The sequence below is a fragment of the Panulirus ornatus genome, chromosome 21, assembly GCF_036320965.1.
Source record: "Panulirus ornatus isolate Po-2019 chromosome 21, ASM3632096v1, whole genome shotgun sequence".
Classification (NCBI taxonomy): Eukaryota; Metazoa; Arthropoda; class Malacostraca; order Decapoda; family Palinuridae; genus Panulirus; species Panulirus ornatus.
The window spans coordinates 20,703,954-20,730,930 of NC_092244.1; the positions used below are offsets into that span (position 1 = coordinate 20,703,954).

General features: G+C 41.0%; 1 protein-coding gene across 1 annotated transcript in view; it reads left to right on the forward strand.

Annotated features, from left to right (window-relative positions):
* Positions 1-26,977, forward strand: part of NiPp1 (nuclear inhibitor of protein phosphatase 1) — a 191,103-nt gene that overhangs the window by 42,256 nt on the left and 121,870 nt on the right. The window contains exon 3 of the mRNA XM_071675812.1: positions 7,347-7,500. Within this exon, the coding sequence (XP_071531913.1) occupies positions 7,347-7,500 (154 nt within the window). The remainder of the gene's footprint in view (positions 1-7,346; positions 7,501-26,977) is intronic.

A 26,977-nucleotide genomic window follows, 5' to 3' on the forward strand; every position in this document is an offset into this window, starting at 1 on the left:
AATGAGACGCTGGTGCTAGTTTTGTTAACATGGGCAAGTAAAAGTATAGACGTGAAAATTAAAGTGATAAGGTGAGGTGAAGCTAGCACTCACACTGCCATGCTTTCAGCAGCATGGTGGGTGTACTCCAAGTAATTCTGCTTACTTCTTTGTGTACAAGAGACTCATAACGTCTGAGAAATGGCATGCTGGTGTTTGTGTTGGTAATGTGGGCAAACATTTAAGTTTAGATGGAAAAAATGCAGGTTATAAGGTGTACAGATGATGGTTAAAGCATGAATCAGTTTGCTCTTTTATCTGTGTGCTTAGCCAATGAAAACATGATACTATACATCTGTGAGCCAATCAGCAGCTTAGACTGCATGTCTTGAACATTTTCCTCATGGCAGTATATACATGAGTTTACACAAGAAAGACAGGAGGCCTAATTGGCTCATGAGAAAGACAGAGAACAGGAGGCCTAATTGGCCCTCGAGAAAGACAGGGAACAAGAGGCCTAATTGGCCCATGACTGGGTTGTCTGGTAAAAAAAATCAACATGACAAGAAAATGTAATTCTGCTCAGCAGGTTTTTTAGCTATCATCAACTCGCCACTGCTGCACATTAGCCTTCTAGTGTCCCAATTACCGCTGTCGTTTATATGTTTATATCTGATGTTTTTCTCAGAATATACCTGAATTTTTAAGATATTTGTCCAGAAGACTTTTGAAGGTATCAATAATCTTAGCATTCACTATGTCTCACGGTAACTTATTCCAGTGCTCAACACACCCATAGCAAAAGAAGCTTTTTCACGCGTCTGTACATCTTTTAGCTTTGAATTTTTTTCCATTTTTCGTATTAACTGTATTTTCTCTATTTCAAAAAGGTGTTTGTGATTTGCTTTATCAAACTTGAACACGGATTAAGTCGCCGCAAAATCTGCGTATTTTAAGGGAGAAGAGATCCAGTCATTTTAGCCTGTTTGTATGCCAGATTTCTAAGGGATGGGATCAATTTTATCGCGCCTTTTTTGTACTTGCTCTAATTTTTTCTTGTCTTCTTTATAGTTTAGGGACCAAAACTAGACTGCATGTTCAAGATGTGGTCATACTAGAGAATTATAGTGTGAGAATTGTTTCTGGTGTCTTGTAATCTATGTTCCTGGCTGTGAAACCTAACATTTGGTTGCCTTTTTTACTTGCTGCTTGACACTGTTTATTGTATTTAAGATTGTTGCTAATGACAATTCCAAGGTCTTTTTCTTCATTTACTTTAGTTATAGAGCTTCCAAATAGTTTGTAGTTGTAACATATATTCTTGTTTCCAGAGTGCGTAACTTTACACTTGTCTACATTAAGCTTCATTTGCCATCTGTGTGATGACTCTCTAGTAAATTAAGATCTCTTTGAATCATTTTGCAGTCCTGCCTGTTTACAGCTCTACCTTGTAGTTTAGTAACAACAGCAGATTTGGAGATTTGAGTTATGAGACTGAGTTCTAGGTCATCAGTGTATATTATGAAAAGATTTGGGCCTAGGACTGACCCCTGTGGCACACCGCTCATTACATCTAGCCAGTGTGAGGCTTTGCCGTGTAATACTACACACTGCTTTCTTCCAGTAAGCCAGTCTTTGATCCATGAACAGAGTTCTTCATCAATTCTGTGCACTTTAAGTTTATGTAAAAGTCTTTTGCAGAGTATTTTATCGAAAGCCTTTTGGAAATCTAAGTATGCTACATGCAATAATTTTTTGTCCCAATTCTGATAAGTAGCTTTAAAGAGTTCCAGCAAATTCATCAGGTAGGATATTCTATTGCAGAAACGGCGTTGGTTTTCTGATATAATTTTGTGTTCTAGAAACATGACGTTATCTTGTATTATTTTTTCATCATTTTACCTAAAACTGACGTAAAGCTCATTGGGTGGTAGTTTAAGGCACGTTTTGTCTTTGTTTTTTATGTATAGGAGTAACATTTGCTTGTTTCCAGTCTCTTGGCACCTGACCATTCAATAGAGATCTGTTGAATATTTTTGTTATAGGGTATGTCAACTGTCTCCGGACCTCCTTTAAAAATCTTGGAGCTGATTTATCTGGGCCATTGGATTCATTAGGATTTGATTGGTCCAGGTATTTAAGTACTTCAGAGCTTATTATTTCTTCAACCTTCAACTCTTCTTAATCAGATCCTTGAAACATTTTCATTGGTTGCAGTATTTGAGATGTTTCTTCAATTGTATTTTTTATTTTTTTTATTATACTTTGTCGCTGTCTCCTGCGTTTGCGAGGTAGCGCAAGGAAACAGACGAAAGAAATGGCCCAACCCCCCCACCCCATACACATGTATATACATACGTCCACACAATTAAATATACATACCTACACGGCTTTCCATGGTTTACCCCAGACGCTTCACATGCCCTGATTCAATCCACTGACAGCACGTCAACCCCGGTATACCACATCGCTCCAATTCACTCTATTCCTTGCCCTCCTTTCACCCTCCTGCATGTTCAGGCCCCGATCACACAAAATCTTTTTCACTCCATCTTTACACCTCCAATTTGGTCTCCCTCTTCTCCTCGTTCCCTCCACCTCCGACACATATATCCTCTTGGTCAATCTTTCCTCACTCATTCTCTCCATGTGCCCAAACCACTTCAAAACACCCTCTTCTGCTCTCTCAACCACGCTCTTTTTATTTCCACACATCTCTCTTACCCTCTCTTACTCTATCCATAGCCCACGCCTCGCAACCATACAACATTGTTGGAACCACTATTCCTTCAAACATACCCATTTTTGCTTTCCGAGATAATGTTCTCGACTTCCACACATTCTTCAAGGCCCCCAGAATTTTCGCCCCCTCCCCCACCCTATGATCCACTTCCGCTTCCATGGTTCCATCCGCTGCCAGATCCACTCCCAGATATCTAAAACACTTCACTTCCTCCAGTTTTTCTCCATTCAAACTCACCTCCCAATTGACTTGACCCTCAACCCTACTGTACCTAATAACCTTGCTCTTATTCACATTTACTCTTAACTTTCTTCTTCCACACACATTACCAAACTCAGTCACCAGCTTCTGCAGTTTCTCACATGAATCAGCCACCAGCGCTGTATCATCAGCGAACAACAACTGACTCACTTCCCAAGCTCTCTCATTCCCAACAGACTTCATACTTGCCCCTCTTTCCAAAACTCTTGCATTTACCTCCCTAACAACCCCATCCATAAACAAATTAAACAACCATGGAGACATCACACACCCCTGCCGCAAACCTACATTCACACACCCCTGCCGCAAACCTACATTCACTGAGAACCAATCACTTTCCTCTCTTCCTACACGTACACATGCCTTACATCCTCGATAAAAACTTTTCACTGCTTCTAACAACTTTCCTCCCACACCATATATTCTTAATACCTTCCACAGAGCATCTCTATCAACTCTATCATATGCCTTCTCCAGATCCATAAATGCTACATACAAATCCATTTGCTTCAATTGTAATACAGAGTTAAAAGAATTATTTAACATGGTAGTCATTTCCATGTTGTCAGTAGTTAGTGTGTCATATTCATTTTGTAATGATCCAATTCCTTCTTTTACTGTTTTCCTTTGTCTTGTATATTTGAGAATTCCTGAGGATTGTTGTTAACTTTCAAGGAAATTCTTTTTTCTTCCTCACGTTTACTCTGTCTTACGACCTTCTTACACTCTCTTTGGACTTTGATTAATTCCTGGTGATTTTCATTGGTTCCTATTGATTTGAATCTCTTATATGTTTTCTTCTTTTGGCGAATTAGTCATTTTATTCTCCTATTCATCATAATGGTTTTGAATGGTTTTGAAATACTGCAAGTTCTCTTCGTAATTAGTGGAATATGTATATTTTTCAATCTTGAGTAATGTGTTTTTAGAATTATTCCACATTTCCTCTACTGTGTGAACATCAAGAAGTTTTGTTCATTCAGCACTGCGAATATCATGCCTAATTTTTTCAAAATTTGCTCACTTGTAATCTGATCAAGAGTTTATCATTTATTTCATAATTTGAATTTATCTCTAATCTAATCAAACTGTGATCACTGTTTGACAAACTCTCACCTACTGTGCAAGAGTTAAGTTTGTGTCACTGGTGAGACAAGATCAGGAATGTTTTTACCCCTAGTTTGTTTTTTTATTAACTATTTTAGAAAAGCGTCTTCAATGAGTTCTGTTAGTCTTGTTCCCTTCTGGCCACCTGATAACATGTTTCAGTTTATATTTGGAGTGCTATTGTAACCTCTTTACTGTTTACTGTAGTTTTGATTTCATTGTATACCATCTTAACGTCGTCATCTGTTTGCGTAGGAGGTCTGTAAATAACACTGAGATGTAGTTTACTTTTGAACTTGTTGGTAATGTCAATATAAAGAGAGTTGTAAGTGTGTTTGTTTATTTTGCTCATCTCAATGGCACTTAGATTCTTATCACTGTAGATCAAAACTCCGCTTCCTACTCTGTACAACCGATCTCTCATACATAGTTTGTATCCCGGTGTTGCTAACTCGGCAATTTTATGTTTGTTCTGAGTTTACCCACGTTTCTGAGATTGCAATATTTTTTGGTTTTTCAGTAACTGCATAGGATATGTTAATCGCATTTTGTAATGATGCTTCAGGCATTTGTACATATTGAACTTATTTTCATTGTAATTGATTTCTGGACTGAATATGCCCTTTTTTTTTTACTGTTGTTATACGTGTTTGTTTTATCACTGTTAATGTCAGTGTATGCAGCAGTGGGAGAGAGACAGTTCTCCATCTGTTTTGGGTTCGCCTCCTTACTCTGACTCTGTCCGCACTGGACCCTACTAGTCTTGTTCCTGAAAGTACCCGAGAGTTGACCTGTAGCTGTGCTAACCCACTACTTATACTGTCCAAGTTATCCCCAGCTTATCCTACTTGATTTTTCTTTGCTAATTCCTTTGCCTCTGAGGTTACCGCTACTCCCTGCCAAGGTTTTATCCATCCTGCACTGCAACCATTATAGTGATCGTACTGGATGCCTCCACATATTGTCCTCAGACATTCATTTCCAACAATTTCACCCTCCTTCACATATCCTCATCTATATCCTATACCTTGATCCATACATCATTGTTAGGACTACTATACCTTCAAACATACCCATTTTTGCCCTTACAGGTAATCTCTCTTTCCAGACATTCCTCAATGTCCTCAGAACTTTCCCTCCCTTTTGCTACCTTGGTTTCCATTCACTGCCACATCTACTCTACTTCCAGGTATACAACTCACTTCATTCCCTCCAAGTTTCTCTCTTCAAACTCAAACTGCAACTAACCTGTCACTCAACCCTGCTAAACCAAATAGCCATGTTTTTACTCACATTTACCCTCAGATTTCTTTCACACACACTTCCAAACTCAATAACAACATTTGCAGTTTCTCATTTAAATCTGCCATCACTGCTCTGTCTCCAGCAAACATCAGCTGACCCACTTTCAGACCCTCTCACCCCCCTACAGACTGCATAATTACCCTTCTCTTTAATACTTACATTTACCTCCCTCATCATCTGATCCATAAACAAATCAGACATCCATAATGACATCACACATCCCTACAACAGACCATCCTTCACTTGGAACAACTCACTTGCCTCTCTTCCTACTTTTACCCATGCCAGACACTCTTGATAAGATTTCACTACTTCCAGTAGGTAGGTTTCCTCCCGCACCATATATTTCTGTTAACTCGTCATTTCCCCCAGATTCATGATTGCCTCAAACGCAAAACCTTCTCTTTGTCTAAGTATCTTTTTGCACATATTATTCAAATTAAACACCTGATCCACACATCCTGTACCACTCCTGAAACTTCATTGCCCTCCCCAGTCTGATGCTGTGTATGTGCCTTTACCATGTCTTTCACCAGTCTCCCTATACAACTTGCCAGGTATACTCAACAAACTTATACCTTTGTATTTAAACTCATTTTTTGTTTCCCATGCCTTTATATAGTGACACTTTATATGCATTCTACCAGTTCTCAGGCACCTCACCATGATCCATACATAAATTGAAAATCCCATGTATCCAGTTCACAACACAGTTACCCCCTTTCTTAAGAAATTCAACAGCACTACTATCCACTCAAGCTGTTTTGCCACATTTCTTGAGATGCAAGGCTTTCCTCACCTCTTTTCTCCTCTCCAAACCACTTCCCATGACTCTCACTTCACGTGTCTTCTCAACCCAAGCACCTTACATCTGCCACTAATCAAACACAAAATCCTCTTCTCAGTAAAGTTTAATAATACTAGCCCAACCCAACTCATATTTGCCTCCTCACTCATATTGTTCCCTCATTTCTGAAAACCCCTACAATTCTCACCCATGCTTTTACCAGTAATGATCAGACATTCCACCAGCTGCTCCTCATAACTTATTTTTATCCAGGAGTCTCTCTTTTACTCATCTATCAGTTAGCATGTAATCCAGTAATCCTACTTACCATCATACCTTCTCATATCTGTATATTTGCGTATATCCCTCTTTCTAGAGCAGGTATTCACAGTCAAGACACAATTCTTTAAGCTGTTCACCATTTTCATTCACCTAACTGACTACTTAATGCCACATCTCTCACCATTGCATGTAAACCATCCATCACTAATCCCAGTCTTTTGCATCAAAACGGCTGACATGCTCCCTCAGCTTCCTGAAACACTTCCCTTTCATGATCTTTCTTCTCACAGCCAGGTGCATAAGCATTCATAATCACTTATCTGTCGTAGTCCACCTTGTAGTCCACTTTCATTTTTACCTGCATCGTCATTCTGTAGTATACTTCCTTACAGTGTTTCACACATTCCCACAGCTCCTGCCTTAGCAGTAGTGTATTCCCTTCCATAGCTATTGTCATATGGATGTGCCTTCTTCAGCATCTGTGAAATATCCCTTGGTACTGTTGATTTAGATTCAGTGGCCATCTTTGTTAAGTATGCTTGTCAAGTGATGGGAATACCCGTTACCTTTGAGGAGTGATCACATCCTAAGCAGTCATGTACCTATGCATAACATTAGATATATTGTGAAGAAATATTGCTTTCCAGTTTATTTGCTCAGACCCTGCTAAACTCTTGTAAAACTAAATGATGACCCATCTTTTAAGAGATGTTTAAACCTAACATCCAGCATAGTATTTAATCATTTGAAGCATTACCTGAATGTTTCACTGCATTTTGATTTTGAAATACTAAACCACAGTATAAATGAAGAGTTTGTCACTCTTAGGAGGACCTTTCTTTTTTCATTTCTCATTTATTATTGTTATTTTTTTGTTTTCAGAAATTGATGATAGATGAGAAGAAGTGTTATTTATTTGGTCGGAATCCTCAGCTGAATGACTTCTGTATTGACCATGCTTCATGCTCTAGAGTCCACTGTTCCCTTGTGTATCATAAGCACCTCAACATGGCCTTCCTTGTTGATCTTGGGAGTAGTAAGTACAGATTATGCTAATATTATTATCATATTATTAATGTGTAGGGTATTAGTTTGTGTATGGTAGGTGCTTACTAAATGCATTGATGTACTTAGATCATTTCTATTTCTTGTTTGTTGCTTTACAAATATCACTCATTAACATTACAAAGGCTTAGAATTTTTTTTTTGTTATGATATTCTGCTGTGTATATGTGACTGGTTTCAGCTAATAGCCCAGAATATTTTCTTGCATTATAAGCTATGTTATTATCATTCTCATCAGTTTGGATAATCAGTTTTTCAACTGCAGACTAAGACCTATGAGCTTTTGAGAGATTCCTAGCTCTCTTTAGGTTGGAACATCGTTCTACTTATAAAAAGTGAGGTTCATCCATGAGTAGTCACCTTCTTCAACCATGATAAATTACATGAGGCCAGTTCTTTCATAGGGACTTTAACAGCCATAAGTTTTAGCTACCATGCAGTATTCTGCTCAGATCCCATAGTTTGTAGTGTGGTGGTCATGTGGTAAGACACAACAACCCCATGCTGTTCATTTGTTATCTTGCTATGGCAGTGTGTGAATCATTTGGGTTTGTACACCTTTGTTTTTGGCATTCCGATTAAAAGCCAATGTGGCATCTTTAAGTTTGATTCATGGACTTTTCATGAAACAAATCATAAGCACTTGTGTTTCATTTGGAACAAACATATGTAGACAGTTCTGACATTATGCCATTAATATGGTGGTAGTAGGCTTTGGTTGGATTTGCTCAGACATTTTTTTGCCTTTTGTGCTTTGTTTTTCATGACTTTAGACATTTGTTTTCAGACATAAATTTTAATGCTAAATTGGCACAGCTTTACTGTGATCTCAGAGTTAGTACCTCCAGGCCAAAGCTTACTATTATAGTCCAGTTATACTAGCTCTTATGATTGAACCATATGTGGTTAACTTGAGTTTGTAGTTTTTGTTAATGAAGGACTATTTCCCTGTTCTTGTGTGGGTGAGGATCAGGGAGAAATGGAGATATGGTGTAAGACAGGAGGGTGTTGGCAAGCGAGATGAATCAGAAAGAATGAAAGGAGGAGTGTGAAAGGAAGGTGACTGAAAGTTTTGATGTAAGTGCCATAAATGTGAGAATGCAGTCATTTGTGAATGAACTTATTAAATGAGAGAAAGACTGTCAAAGGTAGTAGAATAAGTAGTTATATTCATTGTCGTGAGATATAGGAATACAAAGGGAAATGCATGTTGAATGTTTGAGATTAGGAATGCTGTGGAAGAAAACAAAAAGGTGTGTGGTGATTGCTTGAAAGGAATGTACTTGTGAAAGTTCAGCAGAGGAGGAGGGAAGAATATAAGATGTTTAAGAAACTGTTAAGGAGAGCAAAGGAAAAGCAGATGAAGATTTTGGAAGAAAATTCTATGAAAACCTTAGGGAAGATAAGAAATTGTACTAGAAGGAGGTGAAAACGGAAAGAAGCAGATATAAGAGTGGAAATGTTAATGTGACAAGTAAGGAAGGGGAATTCCTGAATGAAAAGGAGGAAGTGAAAGGAAGATGTAAAGAGTATTTTGAAGAACTGATGAATGTGGGGAAGATGAGGCAGCAATTGTTACATACATGGCTATGGAGAATGGAAGGAAAAGGATACAAAGTGCAAGGGCCTATAGCAAGAATGGAGGTAGAAAAGGAGGCACTAAGGCTGAAGGTAGGTAAGGCACTTGGAGTGGATGGGATTATGGCAGAAATTCTGATGTATTGAGGAGAAAGTGTTGTAAAGTGAATGCATTTGATATATAATTTAGCATGGAAACAAAATGTTCTGCTTGAGGATTGGGTGAAAGCTATTATTGTTCCTTTATTCAACAGAAAAGGTATTGATTTTGTGTGTAGCAATTATAAGGGAATGAATCTGTTAAATATATCAGGAAAAGCATTGGCAAGTGTTGAATGACAGTAATGGAAGTGACTGAATGCAGAATAAGTGAGGAGCAAGGAGGTTTAAGGAAAGGTATGGGATGTGTGGATCAGATTTTTGTTGTGAAACTGACTGGAAGAGTATCTAGGTAAAGGTGAGAAGCTTTATGCAACTTTTATGGCTCAGGAGAAAGCATATGACAGAGTTAAGTTGAATGCCTAATGAGATGGGTTAAGGATATATGGGAAGGGGAACAATTGTTGGTTGGTCTGAAAGCATCCTCCAGAGTAGCAATAACATTTGTAAAGGTGGTGGAGATCTGAGCAAAAGTTTTGGTATACTTGTGGGTGTGAGACAGGGCTTTATGATGTCACTATGGGATTTTAACATATTTATGGATGGATTGATAAGGGAGGTGAAAGCAAAACTAGGGAAATGGGCGGTAGAGATGGACTGTGGCAGGGGTATGGTGTCTAGTGGTAAGCCGGTTTGCAGATGATACTGTGCTGTTTACTGAGAGTGAAGAGGACTTTCAAAAGGTTGTAAGTGTATATTATTGTGTGTGTAAGTATAGGCAATGGAAGGTAAAGGCAAGTAAAAGTAATGTTGAAATTAAAGTAATGATGTTTTAAAGGAAACAAAGTGAAATTATGTATTTTGCAGAACCATGAAAAGTGAAAGAAGAAAGTGAACTAATCTGTGTTATAGATATAGGGGAAGAGGCGAGAGAATATAAATTTTCATGAGCTATCTTGGGTAAGTTTGATGATATAGAAAGAGAGGTAAGGGAGAGAGAGCTGTACAAGGTAGAAGTGTCAGTGGGTCACTTAATAGCTTAATGAAGGGAAGAGGTGCAGGTATGGAAGTGAAGAAAGGATTAAGGGACACTAGTCCTTCCAACCCTGTCCTGTGCATCAGAAACATTGACATGGAATGAATTACAAAGGCCAAGAATTCAGGCTATGACACAGAGGTATGTAAGAGGATCACATGGTATGACTAGAAGGAATGAAGAAGAAGTGAGGGGATGTGGTATGGCAGGAAAGGCAAAGGGAATGACTTGTGGATTTGCAGAGAGTGAAACGTAATACTTTGAGGTGGTTAGGTATTTGGAAAGAATGCAAAATGGGGAGTTTACAAGGAGTGTATGATATGACAATTAAAGGGGTTGGTGGAAGAGGAAGACCACCTGTGATATGGAGAAATAAAGTGGAAGAGTACTGAAGGGAGAGAAATGGTGGGAGAATACATGGAATAGTGTATGTGAGATGTGAGGGAGGCATTTAAGGACAGAGATAGGTGGAGACTCTTTTGCCATGGCCACCCCTTTGATAGGAGTTCCTGGAGGGAATGTGCATCAGATATATAGATTGACTATAGATTGGGACTATTGCTTGCTTTATAAAGCCCTCTAAGCCAAGTAACTCGATTGGTTACGAACTTCAAGCCCTAGCTCCATTAATTGGTTATCCAGCACGTATCAATCAGCAGCTGAGAGTTGGAAGTTTTCCAGCTCTCTTTGCTAGTACAGTAGGACAACTACCAAAGAGAAGTCCTAGAACTGAAGATCAGTGGCATCCTCCATCTCCTGACTGCAGTCCTCTGCTTCCTTTGGGCAGCAGTGCTGTACGACACCTATTGGAGCATCCACCTTTGTTACGAGTTTTCGTTCCATGGCACCCATTACGCATAACAAATCCTCATGAACTAGTGCTAGTGTCGGGTGCCATCAACAGCCAAGGGGGAGTGGCCGACGACCATTCTTCCATTTGCTCACATTGTGGGACCACCTTTGCCAGCTTTCGGGGTCGTAGGGTCCACCAAGAGTTGGCAACATGACGTGTCTTATCCAAGGCTCGATGGACCGATGAGGAAGTAGAGCTTCTCATTAGGGAAGAGGCAAAGTGGCAGCTGGTTCTTCACTAGTTGCTGGCCTAGGCCTGAACCAGTGGTTGCAGGTGATTGTTCCCTCTAGGATGGTCGAAGCGATCAAAGGCCTTTGAAGGAAAGCGTCATATAAGACCAGTTCAGGAGCTGGTCTTGGACGTAAATCTTCACCAGGAAACCAGTGAAGGCGAGGTGACTGGTACCACACGCAAGTGGGTGTGTGCGTGCCAACTCCAGTGGTGAAAGCCTTATAGGTGTGGGAGAGGGGGCTGTCCTTGGAGGAAGGGAGCCTACCGCTTCTGGCCGTGAGGCCGATCCCATGGTTTTATCTGTTCCAGATGCTCTGCGGGTTCCTCAGTCCCAATCTGTTGCTTCCTTTGTTGCAGAGACTGCCACCTATCATGACATCGTGGGGTGAGGATGTCTTAAATGTTGCTCTGAACCATTTGTGTCAGGTTGACAGCCTTGCCGCGATCAGGGTAGCCGCAGAGCATGCCAGGCAACTGATTATCTCATGTGGCATGCCCCAAGACTGCTGGAATCATGGGGAAGATGGCCCAAGACAGTCAGCGAACTCTGGCTGCGCAAACTGTATGGAGGAGGTTCCTTTGCATGGAAACTGGCTTAGGCAGGAAATATACCGGAAAGTACAGAGTCTTTATGAACAGAATAAGTCTTTGGCCATTAGACTGGTTCTAAGAGGTGACTGGGAGGTACCGCCAACTTTGGTTGGGTCGGTAAGCCTCTACCTTTTTTTAGGGGGGCTATCTTCTCTCGCCCATCTGTGCCGGTTGAGCATTTCAATACCGAATGTGACTTTGAAAATGGACAGCTAGCAGAGGTTATTACCATAGATGAAGTAGCATACCACCTCAAAGCCACAAAACATCTGCTCCTGCTCCTGACGGAATGCAGACGCATTTGTTGAAGTCCATTCCTCCAAGAATTCTTTGCAAAATGTATAACCTGTGGCTTGCCACTTCAACATTGCCAGAGCTATTCAAGGCAAATCATACAGTGCTGATTTCCAAGCTACCGAATCCGGTAGATCCCAAGGAATACAGGCCTATAACGATCTCTTGTGCCGTAGTCCAACTGCTCCATAAGATCTTAAGCAGCTGCATCTTGAGCGTTGTTCAGATCGATGGAGCTCAAAAGGCATTCGTTCCTGTGGACGGATGCCTTGAGAACCTCACGATCCTGGACACAATTATCAGTTGTGCATGGGCACACACCCACGGTATGCACCTGGCATTCCTCAACATGGCCATAGCATTCAATAGTATTAATCGTAGCACTATTGAGCGGGCCATGTCATGGAAGGGCATTCCTACCCTCATCAGGGCATATATCATGTCGATGTACGACTGAGCCTTTACTCACATTGAAGGTGGCGGCGAGATGTCAGAAAGAATTGATGTGACTTGTGGGGTCAAACAGGGTGATCCATTATCACCAATCCTTGTTAACCTTGTAATTGACGAGGGAGTTGCAAGGGTTAAGGAATCTGGTGTAGTAATTGGATTCAGAGACCAGAAGGTGTCAGCACTGGCAATTGCTGACGACCTGGTTCTGGTGGTGAAGACGCTGGCTGGCCTGCTACAGGTAATTAATATTATGGCAGAGACTCTTGCAGGGGGTGGACTTCGAGTGTCGTTTCCTTGGCATGGAGGTCGATGGCAAGCATAAGACTTGGTACATCAACAAAAATAGGATGTTCCAAGTCTTTGGTAGTGCTATCAGCTCCATGAGTGCTGAGGACGATTGTAAGTACCTCGGCATTCTTGTCGGAGCAGGAGGAAGACGCAAATCCTATGGTGCCCTGCTAGAAGAGGAGCTCTGTAACATCAACAGAACCCCTCTAAAACCTCAACATTGGATTGCGTTGCTCATGGGACACTTAGTGCCAAAGCTCATGCATCACTTGGTGCTGGAGGAAGTGTATAAGACACAGCTAGCATGCATGGACTGACAAGTGAGAGTCGCAGTTCACCGCTGGCTCCATCTAGCCCATGACGTGCCCTATGGTGGGCTTGGTATACTGGACTTTGTCTCAACCGTCTGACTAAATGAACAAGCTAGGTTCGAGAAATTGCTTACCTTGACCGACCCGGTGATTCAGGTGGCTGTCCAGGAGCCTGCAGTGTTGAGCAAGCTGCAGCACTGGAGTGGACCCGCGTGTATTGCTCATTGGTAGGCAAGTATTAAACTCAAATGCCATCACGTATGAAGGGCTAATCTGATCAGCACTGTTGATGGTGTGGGTCTTGCTTCATCTACTACCATGCTTCAGGTCAGTAGGTGGTTAAACAGTGGGAACCGCTTCCTGTCTGGGTCTGATTATGTGAAGGCCATTCAAGTGAGGATTGGTGCTTTACCCACCCCTGCTAGGGCTTCCAGGGGCTGGCCCGAGATCAACGGCCTCTGTGACACGTCACAAGCCTGGTACACTTGGGCATATCGCTCAGGTATGCCCACATACCCATGGTAGGAGGGTAAAGAAGCACAACATCAGTGCCTATTTAACCAGACGGTTGAGGCAGAGAGGGTATGAAGTTTCCTGTGAGCCTTGCATTCCGATTGTGGGGTCCTTTAGGAAGCTGGACATTGTAGCTTCCAAAGGCACAGAGGCTTTTATAATCGACCCCCAAATCTCTGGAATCCATTTCGCATTTTCAGCTGCACACCAATGCAAGTGCAGCTATTATGGCACCCCAGAAGTCCTTCAGGGCGTATGGGATTTCACCAGGAAAGGCACCATGCACGTGACATCTGTCACATTAAATTGGCATGGCGCATGGTGCCAAGAAAGTGTGTGCTCTCAGAGGGTTAGGGCTTACTTACCGGGACCTTGAGGTGTGCTCAGTAAAAGCCCTGACCTGGACCCACTTCCTTCACAGGATGTGGTCAAAGAGCACAGGTTAACAATCAGGCCTACCTTGTACATCTGGTGTCAGCCGTTGGGCTGGCGGAGGTGGGTCCTCCTTTGTGCACTTGTGGTGAGCGGGACTAGGCTGTTCTCCTGAAACTACAAGGGCAGGTACCAGTTCCTGAGGGCGGGTTGTCGTAGTGAGGACTGGGCGCATTGGCAGGGTTTGTCTGCTACTCCCATACGACAGACCGCACTTGAAGATGAGTGGTGCTGGGGGGTCTACTGTGTAGGTCAGTAAGGTGAGCATGTTCGAACCATCGTCTAACTGCCGCCTCTCAACTTACTTCTGTATGTGCTATCAACATTCTGATCTACCATCTTGGTGTGTCCATACATTCCTTCCTTCAACTAACAACTTTTTTCACTATCTACATGTAGAGTGGGTCACTTACTGACACCGCCATAAGATAAAAAAAAATTATGCACAGCAGTTAGCTTTTCCAGCACATCCCATCACTAATTGGGAATATATGAAGACAATAGCTAGGGCCAGTATTCACAATTCCTCTCTATTACATGAAACTCAGGTGGGTTCGTTTATTACCTTTTATATTCAGCAGGTAGTGTCCACAAAAAACATTGTCCAGCCACCATATATTTTCTAAGGCATTACATAGCTAAGGTATATTGTGGATACAATATACCTTAGGTGAAATTATTGTATATTTGGTTGTTGAGACTAGTGTTTTTAATGGCATGAGCACAATCAACCCACTTCATTATGCCATATACTATCTTAAGGGAAGGTTTCTCTTTCTTTACTCTTCTTGGCTGTCACTCCATTTTGGAATTGCATCTCTGTACTCTGTATTTATTCCACCTTTGTTTTAAGATGGCTTGTACCTTTCAAAGGAGCAGAAAGCCTAAATTCTCACCTAGAAGCAAGAATATGTGGGAACACATGAGATTTCTAGGCATGCTGGGAGCTTCAGAATGCTCAGTCAGGTGGCTGCTTCTTGCAGCATCTCATTAGTACTTCTACTTATTCAGGAGATTTAGACCCTATGGGCCCAAAACATGGACTTAGAATACTACACTAACCTTGCCAGTTTCATGCTCAGACTTATACAGATGATAATTTCAAAGCCAAAGGAGATTTGACAATGTACTAAAATGTAATGTGACATAGCCAGGGAGGCAAACAAGGTTTCTTGCAGACACTAGTTCTTGATACTGAGTGTAGGCATGCAAGGATATTTGACTCCTTAATGTGATGCTCTTCTAGTTAAGCTGGCTAACATGATGGAAGGTGCTAGTTTTTAAGTGGCTGATTGTAGGTTTCTGCCTACTGTAGAAAATCTTATTATTCTAGATCAGGAGTTGACTTAGTTTGGGTTTAGGGGTTTATATGAACAAGTTTACTGTGCCTTTCGCTGACAAGGAGAAATTGTAGTGAAAATATAAGTATCTTGTTTTGTTGACGTTGTTATGCCTGGTTTGTGATATGGAGATTTTTTTCTGCAGATTAGTTGTTTTTTAACTCTGCAGATTTTTGCATCCATTTCATTCATGTGGATAATTGCCCCTAGAGGAAGTTTTTACTCAATCAGCTGTTGCTGGTCTTAGTAAAAGGAGATAATGGTATCCTTTTGGTTATTTTTTTACTGCTATGCTGTAATAGTATAGAGATAATTGTATCCATTCTGTTATGTTGTGTAACTGCCGGAAGAGAAAATGGGGATTATTCTTTAATTTTTTTCGAAAAGAAATTCTTCCTTTGATGGACCTTGTGGTGCTTTAGCACAAGTTGGGAAACAGATAAAAGGCTTTGTTTTCCCTGGGTGAATGGCTGTTCATATTTTTTACTTGTTGTGACCAGAATATAGTCCTCAGTTTCTGAACGAAGAGATTGTGAACTTAGGAGTGGATCAACATATTGCCATTGTGAATGTTAATTAGGATAATAACCACTTTGAAGTTTTTAGACGATACATTGGGTGAAGGCATATTTCATTGGTAGGGTGCAACCAACTCAAGATCAAGAAGTCCATGGATATATCACGGATGCCCCTTCAAGAAAGGTTTAGGTTTGGTTTATGAAACCCATTTCTTCCCCCAATAAAAAGTTCTTATTGGAGGAACCTACATTTAACTTTTGTATGAGAATACAGAATTTGTCCTTTTACACAATGAAAATGGGCTATCTAGTGATATGTTTGTTGGATTTTAGTCCATGAAGTTTTCTGTCAGACATTTTTTTTTCAACCATCTTGAAGGAAGTCTCTTGACTTTAAACAGATATTCATAAAAGCTTTTTTATCTGGAATAATGTGCTTTCTTTAAGTTACAATGATAGTTTAGATATTCATACAAGTTGAGCCTCTTTAATCTGGTAACCTTTGGATGTGGTTGGACCACAGGAAATGCTGGAAAACAGAAATGACCCCAAAGGAAACCCCTATGTAAATATATGCCTTACCCCTAGTCTTGCCAGCTGTGTTGTCAGAGATAGAACAAAGCTTAGAACAGGAAATATTACAACTGTTTATGCTTCCAAACAAGATTTTTATTGTTACAACAGTTTACATCAAAAGTATCCCTAGATGGACACTCCACAATATCTTGGGTAAGGGTTTTTCGTGGCATACGACACCAGTACAGGGCAGATTTGTCAGCATTATACTCTTGAACTGGGGCTAAGTTTTCTACGGTCACTAATTACATATTCATTCACAAACTTTGTCGCAGCTTTGTGACGAGTATTATGTAACGAACGACCGTAGGTTGGTAGTTGGCTTTGTTCGACTTTTGTTACTATTTTTGTATTATTGTCATCATCAAGGCAGCTGGCTCATGCACTCTAGCTTGCCCTGTACTTATTATTGTTGGTTGATAGAGAATTTGAGTTTTTATGGATCATTTTAATATGACCTTACTCTACAAGCTTCCATGTCAGCACTAAGCTTTTCACCTCACACACTATGTACTGAAATTTCATGTCTCCTCTTCAGCTTCAGTAACCATCCTTGCAAATATTCACAGTCATAGTCTAGTGTTAGTTCTCTATGAAAAACTTTAGCCTACTTGATAAGCATCTCTCCAGAGGGAAATTGCAATCAAGTATAATAAATAAACGATAAATTTATGTATATATACATATACCAATTATTCCCTCAACTGCCACATTACTCACCTTTGCATTCAAATCACCCATCACTATAACCCGGTCTCGTGCATCAAAACCACTAACACACTCATTCAGCTGCTCCCAAAACACTTGCCTCTCATGATCTTTCTTCTCATGCCCAGGTGCATATGCACCAATAATCACCCACCTCTCTCCATCAACTTTCAGTTTTACCCATATTAATCGAGAATTTACTTTCTTACACTCTATCACATACTCCCACAACTCCTGTTTCAGGAGTATTGCTACTCCTTCCCTTGCTCTTGTCCTCTCACTAACCCCTGACTTTACTCCCCAGACATTCCCAAACCACTCTTCCCCTTTACCCTTGAGCTTCGTTTCACTCAGAGCCAGAACATCCAGGTTCCTTTCCTCAAACATACTACCTATCTCTCCTTTTTTCACATCTTGGTTACATCCACACACATTTAGGCACCCCACTCTGAGCCTTCGAGGAGGATGAGCACTCCCTGCGTGACTCCTTCTTCTGTTTCCCATTTTAGAAAGTTAATACAAGGAGGGGAGGATTTCTGGCCCCCCGCTCCCGTCCCCTCTAGTCGCTTTCTACGACACGCGAGGAATACGTGGGAAGTATTCTTTCACCCCTATCCCCAGGGATAATATACATATATATATACATATACACATACACATACATACGCACATATACACACACACACACATACATATATATACATATGAAAAATGTAAGAAACAATTTAGAAAACTGAAGCTTCTAGCTTGAAATGAATGAAAAAAAATGAATGTCACATAATGGTTCAACCTCTGGCTATGGAAAAAGGAAATGTATAATTTATTTACACAAACGTCAATAGCAGTTCTCATCAATTTAACCACTGTATCAATAAGCTTCAATGTCTAAGCTACATTTTTTCCAATTTCACTATGGGGTGTTCAGTGTTGTAAATGGAAATGGTGAAGAGCTTGTAGATTTATGTGCTGAAAAAGGACTGATGATTGGGAATACCTGGTTTAAAAAGCGAGATATACATAAGTATACTTATGTAAGTAGGAGAGATGGCCAGAGAGCGTTATTGGATTACGTGTTAATTGACAGGCGTGCGAAAGAGAGACTTTTGGATGTTAATGTGCTGAGAGGTGCAACTGGAGGGATGTCTGATCATTATCTTGTGGAGGCTAAGGTGAAGATTTGTATGGGTTTTCAGAAAAGAAGAGTGAATGTTGGGGTGAAGAGGGTGGTGAGAGTAAGTGAGCTTGGGAAGGAGACCTGTGTGAGGAAGTACCAGGAGAGACTGAGTACAGAATGGAAAAAGGTTAGAACAATGGAAGTAAGGGGAGTGGGGGAGGAATGGGATGTATTTAGGGAATCAGTGATGGATTGCGCAAAAGATGCTTGTGGCATGAGAAGAGTGGGAGGTGGGTTGATTAGAAAGGGTAGTGAGTGGTGGGATGAAGAAGAAAGAGTATTAGTGAAAGAGAAGAGAGAGGCATTTGGACGATTTTTGCAGGGAAAAAATGCAATTGAGTGGGAGATGTATAAAAGAAAGAGACAGGAGGTCAAGAGAAAGGTGCAAGAGGTGAAAAAAAGGGCAAATGAGAGTTGGGGTGAGAGAGTATCATTAAATTTTAGAGAGAATAAAAAGATGTTCTGGAAGGAGGTAAATAAAGTGCGTAAGACAAGGGAGCAAATGGGAACTTCAGTGAAGGGCGCAAATGGGGAGGTGATAACAAGTAGTGGTGATGTGAGAAGGAGATGGAGTGAGTATTTTGAAGGTTTGTTGAATGTGTTTGATGATAGAGTGGCAGATATAGGGTGTTTTGGTCGAGGTGGTGTGCAAAGTGAGAGGGTTAGGGAAAATGATTTGGTAAACAGAGAAGAGGTAGTGAAAGCTTTGCGGAAGATGAAAGCCGGCAAGGCAGCAGGTTTGGATGGTATTGCAGTGGAATTTATTAAAAAAGGGGGTGACTGTATTGTGGACTGGTTGGTAAGGTTATTTAATGTATGTATGACTCATGGTGAGGTGCCTGAGGATTGGCGGAATGCGTGCATAGTGCCATTGTACAAAGGCAAAGGGGATAAGAGTGAGTGCTCAAATTACAGAGGTATAAGTTTGTTGAGTATTCCTGGTAAATTATATGGGAGGGTATTGATTGAGAGGGTGAAGGCATGTACAGAGCATCAGATCGGGGAAGAGCAGTGTGGTTTCAGAAGTGGTAGAGGATGTGTGGATCAGGTGTTTGCTTTGAAGAATGTATGTGAGAAATACTTAGAAAAGCAAATGGATTTGTATGTAGCATTTATGGATCTGGAGAAGGCATATGATAGAGTTGATAGAGATGCTCTGTGGAAGGTATTAAGAATATATGGTGTGGGAGGAAAGTTGTTAGAAGCAGTGAAAAGTTTTTATCGAGGATGTAAGGCATGTGTACGTGTAGGAAGAGAGGAAAGTGATTGGTTCTCAGTGAATGTAGGTTTGTGGCAGGGGTGTGTGATGTCTCCATGGTTGTTTAATTTGTTTATGGATGGGGTTGTTAGGGAGGTAAATGCAAGAGTTTTGGAAAGAGGGGCAAGTATGAAGTCTGTTGGGGATGAGAGAGCTTGGGAAGTGAGTCAGTTGTTGTTCGCTGATGATACAGCGCTGGTGGCTGATTCATGTGAGAAACTGCAGAAGCTGGTGACTGAGTTTGGTAAAGTGTGTGGAAGAAGAAAGTTAAGAGTAAATGTGAATAAGAGCAAGGTTATTAGGTACAGTAGGGTTGAGGGTCAAGTCAATTGGGAGGTGAGTTTGAATGGAGAAAAACTGGAGGAAGTGAAGTGTTTTAGATATCTGGGAGTGGATCTGGCAGCGGATGGAACCATGGAAGCGGAAGTGGATCATAGGGTGGGGGAGGGGGCGAAAATTCTGGGGGCCTTGAAGAATGTGTGGAAGTCGAGAACATTATCTCGGAAAGCAAAAATGGGTATGTTTGAAGGAATAGTGGTTCCAACAATGTTGTATGGTTGCGAGGCGTGGGCTATGGATAGAGTTGTGCGCAGGAGGATGGATGTGCTGGAAATGAGATGTTTGAGGACAATGTGTGGTGTGAGGTGGTTTGATCGAGTGAGTAACGTAAGGGTAAGAGAGATGTGTGGAAATAAAAAGAGCGTGGTTGAGAGAGCAGAAGAGGGTGTTTTGAAGTGGTTTGGCTACATGGAGAGAATGAGTGAGGAAAGATTGACCAAGAGGATATATGTGTCGGAGGTGGAGGGAACGAGGAGAAGTGGGAGACCAAATTGGAGGTGGAAAGATGGAGTGAAAAAGATTTTGTGTGATCGGGGCCTGAACATGCAGGAGGGTGAAAGGAGGGCAAGGAATAGAGTGATTGGAGCGATGTGGTATACCGGGGTTGACAGCACGTGCTGTCAGTGGATTGAATCAAGGCATGTGAAGCGTCTGGGGTAAACCATGGAAAGCTGTGTAGGTATGTATATTTGCGTGTGTGGACGTATGTATATACATGTGTATGGGGGGGGGTTGGGCCATTTCTTTCGTCTGTTTCCTTGCGCTACCTCGCAAACGCGGGAGACAGCGACAAAGTATAATAAATATAGAAATAAATATAAATATACATATATCGACGTGCTGTCTCTGGATTGAACCAGGACGTGTGAAGCGTCTGGGGTAAACCATGGAAAGTTCTGTGGGGCCTGGATGTGGAAAGGGAGCTGTGGTTTCGGTGCATTATTACATGACAGCTAGAGACTGAGTGTGAGCGAATGTGGCCTTTGTTGTCTCTTCCTAGTGCTACCTCGCGCACATAAGGGGGGAGGGGGTTGTTATTTCATGTGTGGCAGGGTGGCGATAGGAATGAATAGAGGCAGACAGTATGAATTATGTACATGTGTATATATGTATATGTCTGGGTGTGTATATATATATGTATACGTTGAGATATATAGGTATGTATATTTGCGTGTGCAGGCGTGTATGTATATACATGTGTATGTGGGTGGGTGGGGCCATTCTTTCGTCTGTTTCTTTGTGCTACCTCGCTAACGCGGGAGACAGCGACAAAGCAAAAAAAAAGATATATACATATATACATATTCATACTTCCATGGTTCCATCTGCCCCTTTCCCCCACCCTTGCTCTGGGGCTAAGGTTCTAGGAGCATTGAAGAATATGTGGAAGGTGAGAACGTTATCTCAGAGAGCAAAAATGGGCATGTTTTAAGGAACAGTGATTCCAACAATGTTATATGGTTGTGAGGCATGGGCTTTAGATGGGTTGTGTGGAGGAGGGTGGATGTGTTGGGTGTGAAAGGGTAAGAGAGGTGTGAGGTGATAAAAAGAGTGTGTTTGAGAGAGCAGAGGAGGATGTGTTGAAATGGTTTGGTCACATGGAGAGAATGAATGAGGAAAGATTGACAAAGAGGTTATATGTGTCGGGGCAGAGGGAACGAGGAGAAGCAGGAGACCAAATTGGAGGTGGAAGGATGGAGCGAAAAATATTTTGAGCGATTGGGGCCTGAACACACAGGAGGGTGAAAGGCATGCAAGAAATACAGTGAATTGGAATGATGTGGTATACCGGGGTGGACATGCTGTCACTGCATTGAACCAAGGCATATGAAGCGTCTGGGGTAAACCATGGAAAGTTTTGTGGTGCCTGGATGTGGAAAAGGAGGTGTAGTTTTGGTGCATTACATATGACAGCTAGAGTGTGAGTGTGAAAGAGTGTGGCCTTTTTTGTCTGTTCCTGGCATTACCTTGCTTGGGAGGTGGATGCTATTTCATGTGTGGTGGGGTGGCAACGGATATGGATGAAGGCAGCAAGTGTGAATATGTACATGTGTATACATGTATATGTCTGTGTATGTATATGTATGTATACATTGAAGTGCATAGGTATGTATGTGTGCGTGTGTGGGCGTTTATGTATATATGTGTATGTGGGTGGGCTGGGCCATTCTTTTGTCTATATCCTTGCATGCCTTTCACCCTCCTTTCCACATCCAGGCCCCACAAAACTTTCCATGGTTTACCCCAGATGCTTCATATGCCCTGGTTCAATCCAATGACAGCACATCCACCCTGGTATACCACATCGTTCCAATTCACTGTATTTCTTGCGTGCCTTTCACCCTCCTGTATGTTCAGGCCCCGATCGCTCAAAATCTTCGCTCCATCCTTCCACCTCCAATTTGGTCTCCTGCTTCTCTTCGTTCCCTCTACCACTGACACATATATCAAACACTTTTTATTCACACATCTCTCTTACCCTTTCTTTACTTACTCGATCAAACCACCTCACACCACATATTGTCCTCAAACATTTCATTTCCAACACATCCACCCTCCTCCGCATAACCCTATCTATAGCCCATGCCTTGCAACCATATAGCATTGTTTATATGGTTAGTTTATTTTATATTGTAGTGATTTTTAACCCTTTTATATTGGAAGTATTGTACATGGACTCTCTGATAATGTTAGATGAGTATAGCAAACAAAGCATGGAACAGTTGCCTCCTGCAAAAAGATGGTAGACTGGACCTTGCAAACCTTCAAGACAAGAGAAGAAAAACCAGTGATGATGTTCTTCAAGGTGCTAATACTCTCATGAACAGACAACTGCTGTTTACTAACATCTTTAACTGGGCATCCAAAAACAAAATGTTTTTTAATGGGTATAAGTTTCAACTCCTCTGGGGTGGGGGAAATAAAGAAATCAAAAACAATATAGAATACTGGACAGACACATACACTACCATAAGCAGTACATTAATGTTAAAAAACTGGAGTAATAATGCCTTCCAACTTAATCATCGATAAACATACCATAATGGTTGCCTCCTACAGAAGGATGGTGGGCTGGATCTTGCGGACTTGCAAGACAGAAGAAAAGCCAATGATCATGTTATTCAAGGCATTAATTCTCTCATGAATTGTTTATTGGAGTGTTCTAATGTTCTTCATGGCAGATGAAATTATAAAATTAGACATTGTTTAGAGATCCTTCACAGCCCTTACACATATGGTAAAGGAACTAAATTACCATGAATGGCTGAAATCTCTGAGCTTATATTTCTTGGAGGCAGAAATGAGAGGTATATCATCATCTATATCTCCTAGAAGGTATGGTTCCCAACCTACACTCAGAAATGAAATCTTGCCTGTATGACAGGCATGGAAGACCGTAAAATACTACCTCGGAAATCCAGAGGTTTGGTATGCACAAAAAAAAAAAAAGAGGGCACCTTAAACTTATAGAGCCCAGGATTCTTCAACAGCTCTCCTGCTATCATCAGAAACACTGTGGGATGCACAGTGAAGTTGAAGAGTGCCCTGGACAAATCTCTACAAAGTGCACCAGACCAGCCAGGCTGTGGAGGCTATTTGGTCCTGCAGGCTGTGGCTTCCATTAGCTTGGGCAACCAAACCCCGACCCAACATCCTGAGTCCTGTCTGGGTTGTGGAGGTGTTGAGGACCACCAAAGACTTCACTGGGTATTCAGTTTTCAAGACATGCAGAATTAAAGATTTATGTAGCATGCACAGATATGTCATAACCCACATTGATGCAGTAAAGGAATGGAACTGCTGGGAACAACTGAAATCGATGAGATTGTACTCATTGGAGTGCAGAAAGGAGAGGTATGTCTTACTTACACTAGTAAAATTCTACGAGAAAATACCTGAATGAGCAGGGCCCAAGACTTCAACATCAGAAACACTGTGGAATGTAAAGTGAAAAAATTTAAGATATCCTTGATGTGTATTTTTTCTTTGTTGGAGGACCCATCCATGGACAGAAGTCCACAAAGAGGTGAGCCTTAATTGAAACGTGAAGAGGGTTAATGAGAGGGAGAAATAACAAAAGAGGTCAAATGGTATAAGAATTTTGGGGGAAATTGAAAATCTGATTTTAAAAAAGCTGAGTCATATATGGTAGGAAGGACATGCGGGGATATAGTTCCAGACCTTCAAGGTATAGGGAAAGAGACAGATATCAAAATAGCTCACCCTTGAGTTATTGATGACAATGCAGTGATTATGTGGTCAGTAGCTTGCTGAATGATATGTGGTCTAGGTAATGGCAGTGACACACAGGCAGTCAGCACTCAGGAGCAAAAACCACAGAAATACTGAGAGAAAGGGGAGAATTAATCAAAATTATGGTGGAGGGCAAGTGAGTCCAGTTATGGGGCTGGATTGAGAGAGGTGATGAGGTGAACTATGTTACACTTAAGTCTGTCTAGTAAATATGTAGTGCTAGAACATTTCTAGATGTGAGAGCCATGAGCCATACAAAGACAGATCAGTCCATTTGATAAACAGCTGCTGTTCAGGAGAAAAAAATTTATGATATCGAAATAGGACTCCCATTTTTGGAGACAGATGTAGCTATTTGTGTAATGGAAGGTTTCGAAGATAAGGTATACTTGGTGGAATTAGAGATTCGTCAGAAGAGATTAGAAAGATATGAGGGCTTGTAGAGAGAGATATGGGAAGAAATTTGGTTTTGAAGACATTAAACTTACCAGATTCCATCAAGCCCTTTGAAATATCCTGTCTGAGTGTATATAGTGGAAGTTGTGTCAAGATGAAGTGCAGATAAGTGAGACATAATGGAGTTGATTTGAAGGATGTCTTCATGCCAGTGCATTTGATTATCTTTTGAGGATTGGATGTTGTTGATAAAAAGGAGAGAGAATGTAGGTGACAAGATAGAACCTTGAGAGACATTACTGTTAATAGTGAAATGGGGACAGAGTGATCCATCAACAACTATATAGATCAACCTTAGAGGAAGCTAGATATGAGGGCACAAACAGTGGTAGGAAGCCAAAAGTGGCGAGTTTGGAGATGAAACCCTGATACCATACCCTGTGAGCTTTTGATGTATCAGGGACTAGTACATATGATTCTCTTAAAATCTTTCAGAGATGATGACTGGACATTAGTAAGATAGGAAAGAATATCACCAATAGAGCATGCCTTGAAAAACTTATGATGATGAGCAGAGAGAAGGTTGTGAGATGCAAGATGTTTCAGGATGTGGGAGTTAAGGAGGGTTTTGACACTTTGGAAGTAACAAAAATCGCAACAACAGAATTATAGTTAGTGGTTAGAGCAGTGTCAGCCCCCACTGGGTGTTCATGAAATTGAGGGGGTGGTAAACACTAGAGGGTTGACAGGTAGGCATTCAGAAAATTCCATCATGTTGTATATAGAAATACATACATAGTAGAGAGGCATTAATTGCTTCCAGAATACATATGTATCAGCTTTTCATCCAGTTACCTGAGTACAGTATTAGACTGATGGCTCAGGTTATAGGTGTTTCTATTGCCCTATAATTAGATTTTGACCCAGATTGGATTGTACAGTATTTTATAAATATTCAGTTGTTAAAAAGATATTGAAGTTCTCCAGTTTGCTCACTGTAGGAACCTGTTAATAGGATCAAATGAATGGCATTGCTTTTTAGAAGAAGCAATAGTTCAGGGCTGCCAGATTTTGACAGTGCCAAATTCAGCCATTGATAGCTTGAGCAGCTAGGTTAGTTTTGCACTAAGGTCTGTGTGTTTCTGTTTTTTATTCAAGTAAAGTCATCTGATTTTCACTGTTTTTTTCATCCTATTGTGTGTAGGTGGCACAGATCATTGGGAAGGAGATGCACTTAAAAGGTGAATAGCTTATCTTATGGGAAATGTATAGGGGCTTTTGACATATGGCATTCTTGATATAAAATTTGCTTGAATTTCTACAGTGGTTATCAGTGTTTCTTGAAAGAGGTCACTGGGTTGAGAAATGCTTGGAACTGTTGTGTTAAAATGATCCTACGTTTTTGGGATGGGAAGTATCTTTGCATGTTTCCAAGAAGTAGGCTAAGGTCTGGTTTTCAAACAGAAGCAGAACAGACTAACAAGCTCAGGTGTAAGTTCAGAAGCACACTCTTTGAACATAAGGGAATGGATGCCTTCTGATCCATTATCCTTGCTTGTATCTTGAGTGAGAAGTGCTCTATGGATAGTACCAAAAGAGGTTACAAGGAAGGGCATAGAATTAGTGAGGCATTGTCAGTCATCCAAGATGGAGTTAGAGGAGAACAGAGAATCAAAAAGGGTTGGTTTTATCTATTGGAGAGGTAGCAAAGTACCATCAGAAAGGAAAAGTGAAGGAAAGTTAGTGCAACACAAGTTATTAGAGATGCCTGTAATCAAATACCAAAAAAAGACCTGTCAGTGGATGAAGAGGAAAGGTTGTCACACTTCCTCTGGTTGAAGGAATACTTGCCTCATAGGTAATATACTTGCAGTGATTGTGGAAAGAGATAGATGCTGAATGGGAATCGGGTAAGGAAAATTTTTCACTCAAAACTGGCATGGTTGAATTATTGATGGGAAGAAAAGGAAACCTTAGAGGAAAATGAAGTATGTTCCCACATCTCTGCACCTGTAACTTTTGCTGTGCATTCTTCAGATAGAAGCATCAATAGAAGAGAGTCAGAAATCTACCCAAGGGTAGTCAAAAATAAATTTTCTCAAGTTATTAGTCTTGAAATTGTTTTAATATTTGATGATTATGGCTTTTTCATAGTTATGAGTTCTCTTTACATACACCTGACACATTATACACTATGTTTTTTCCA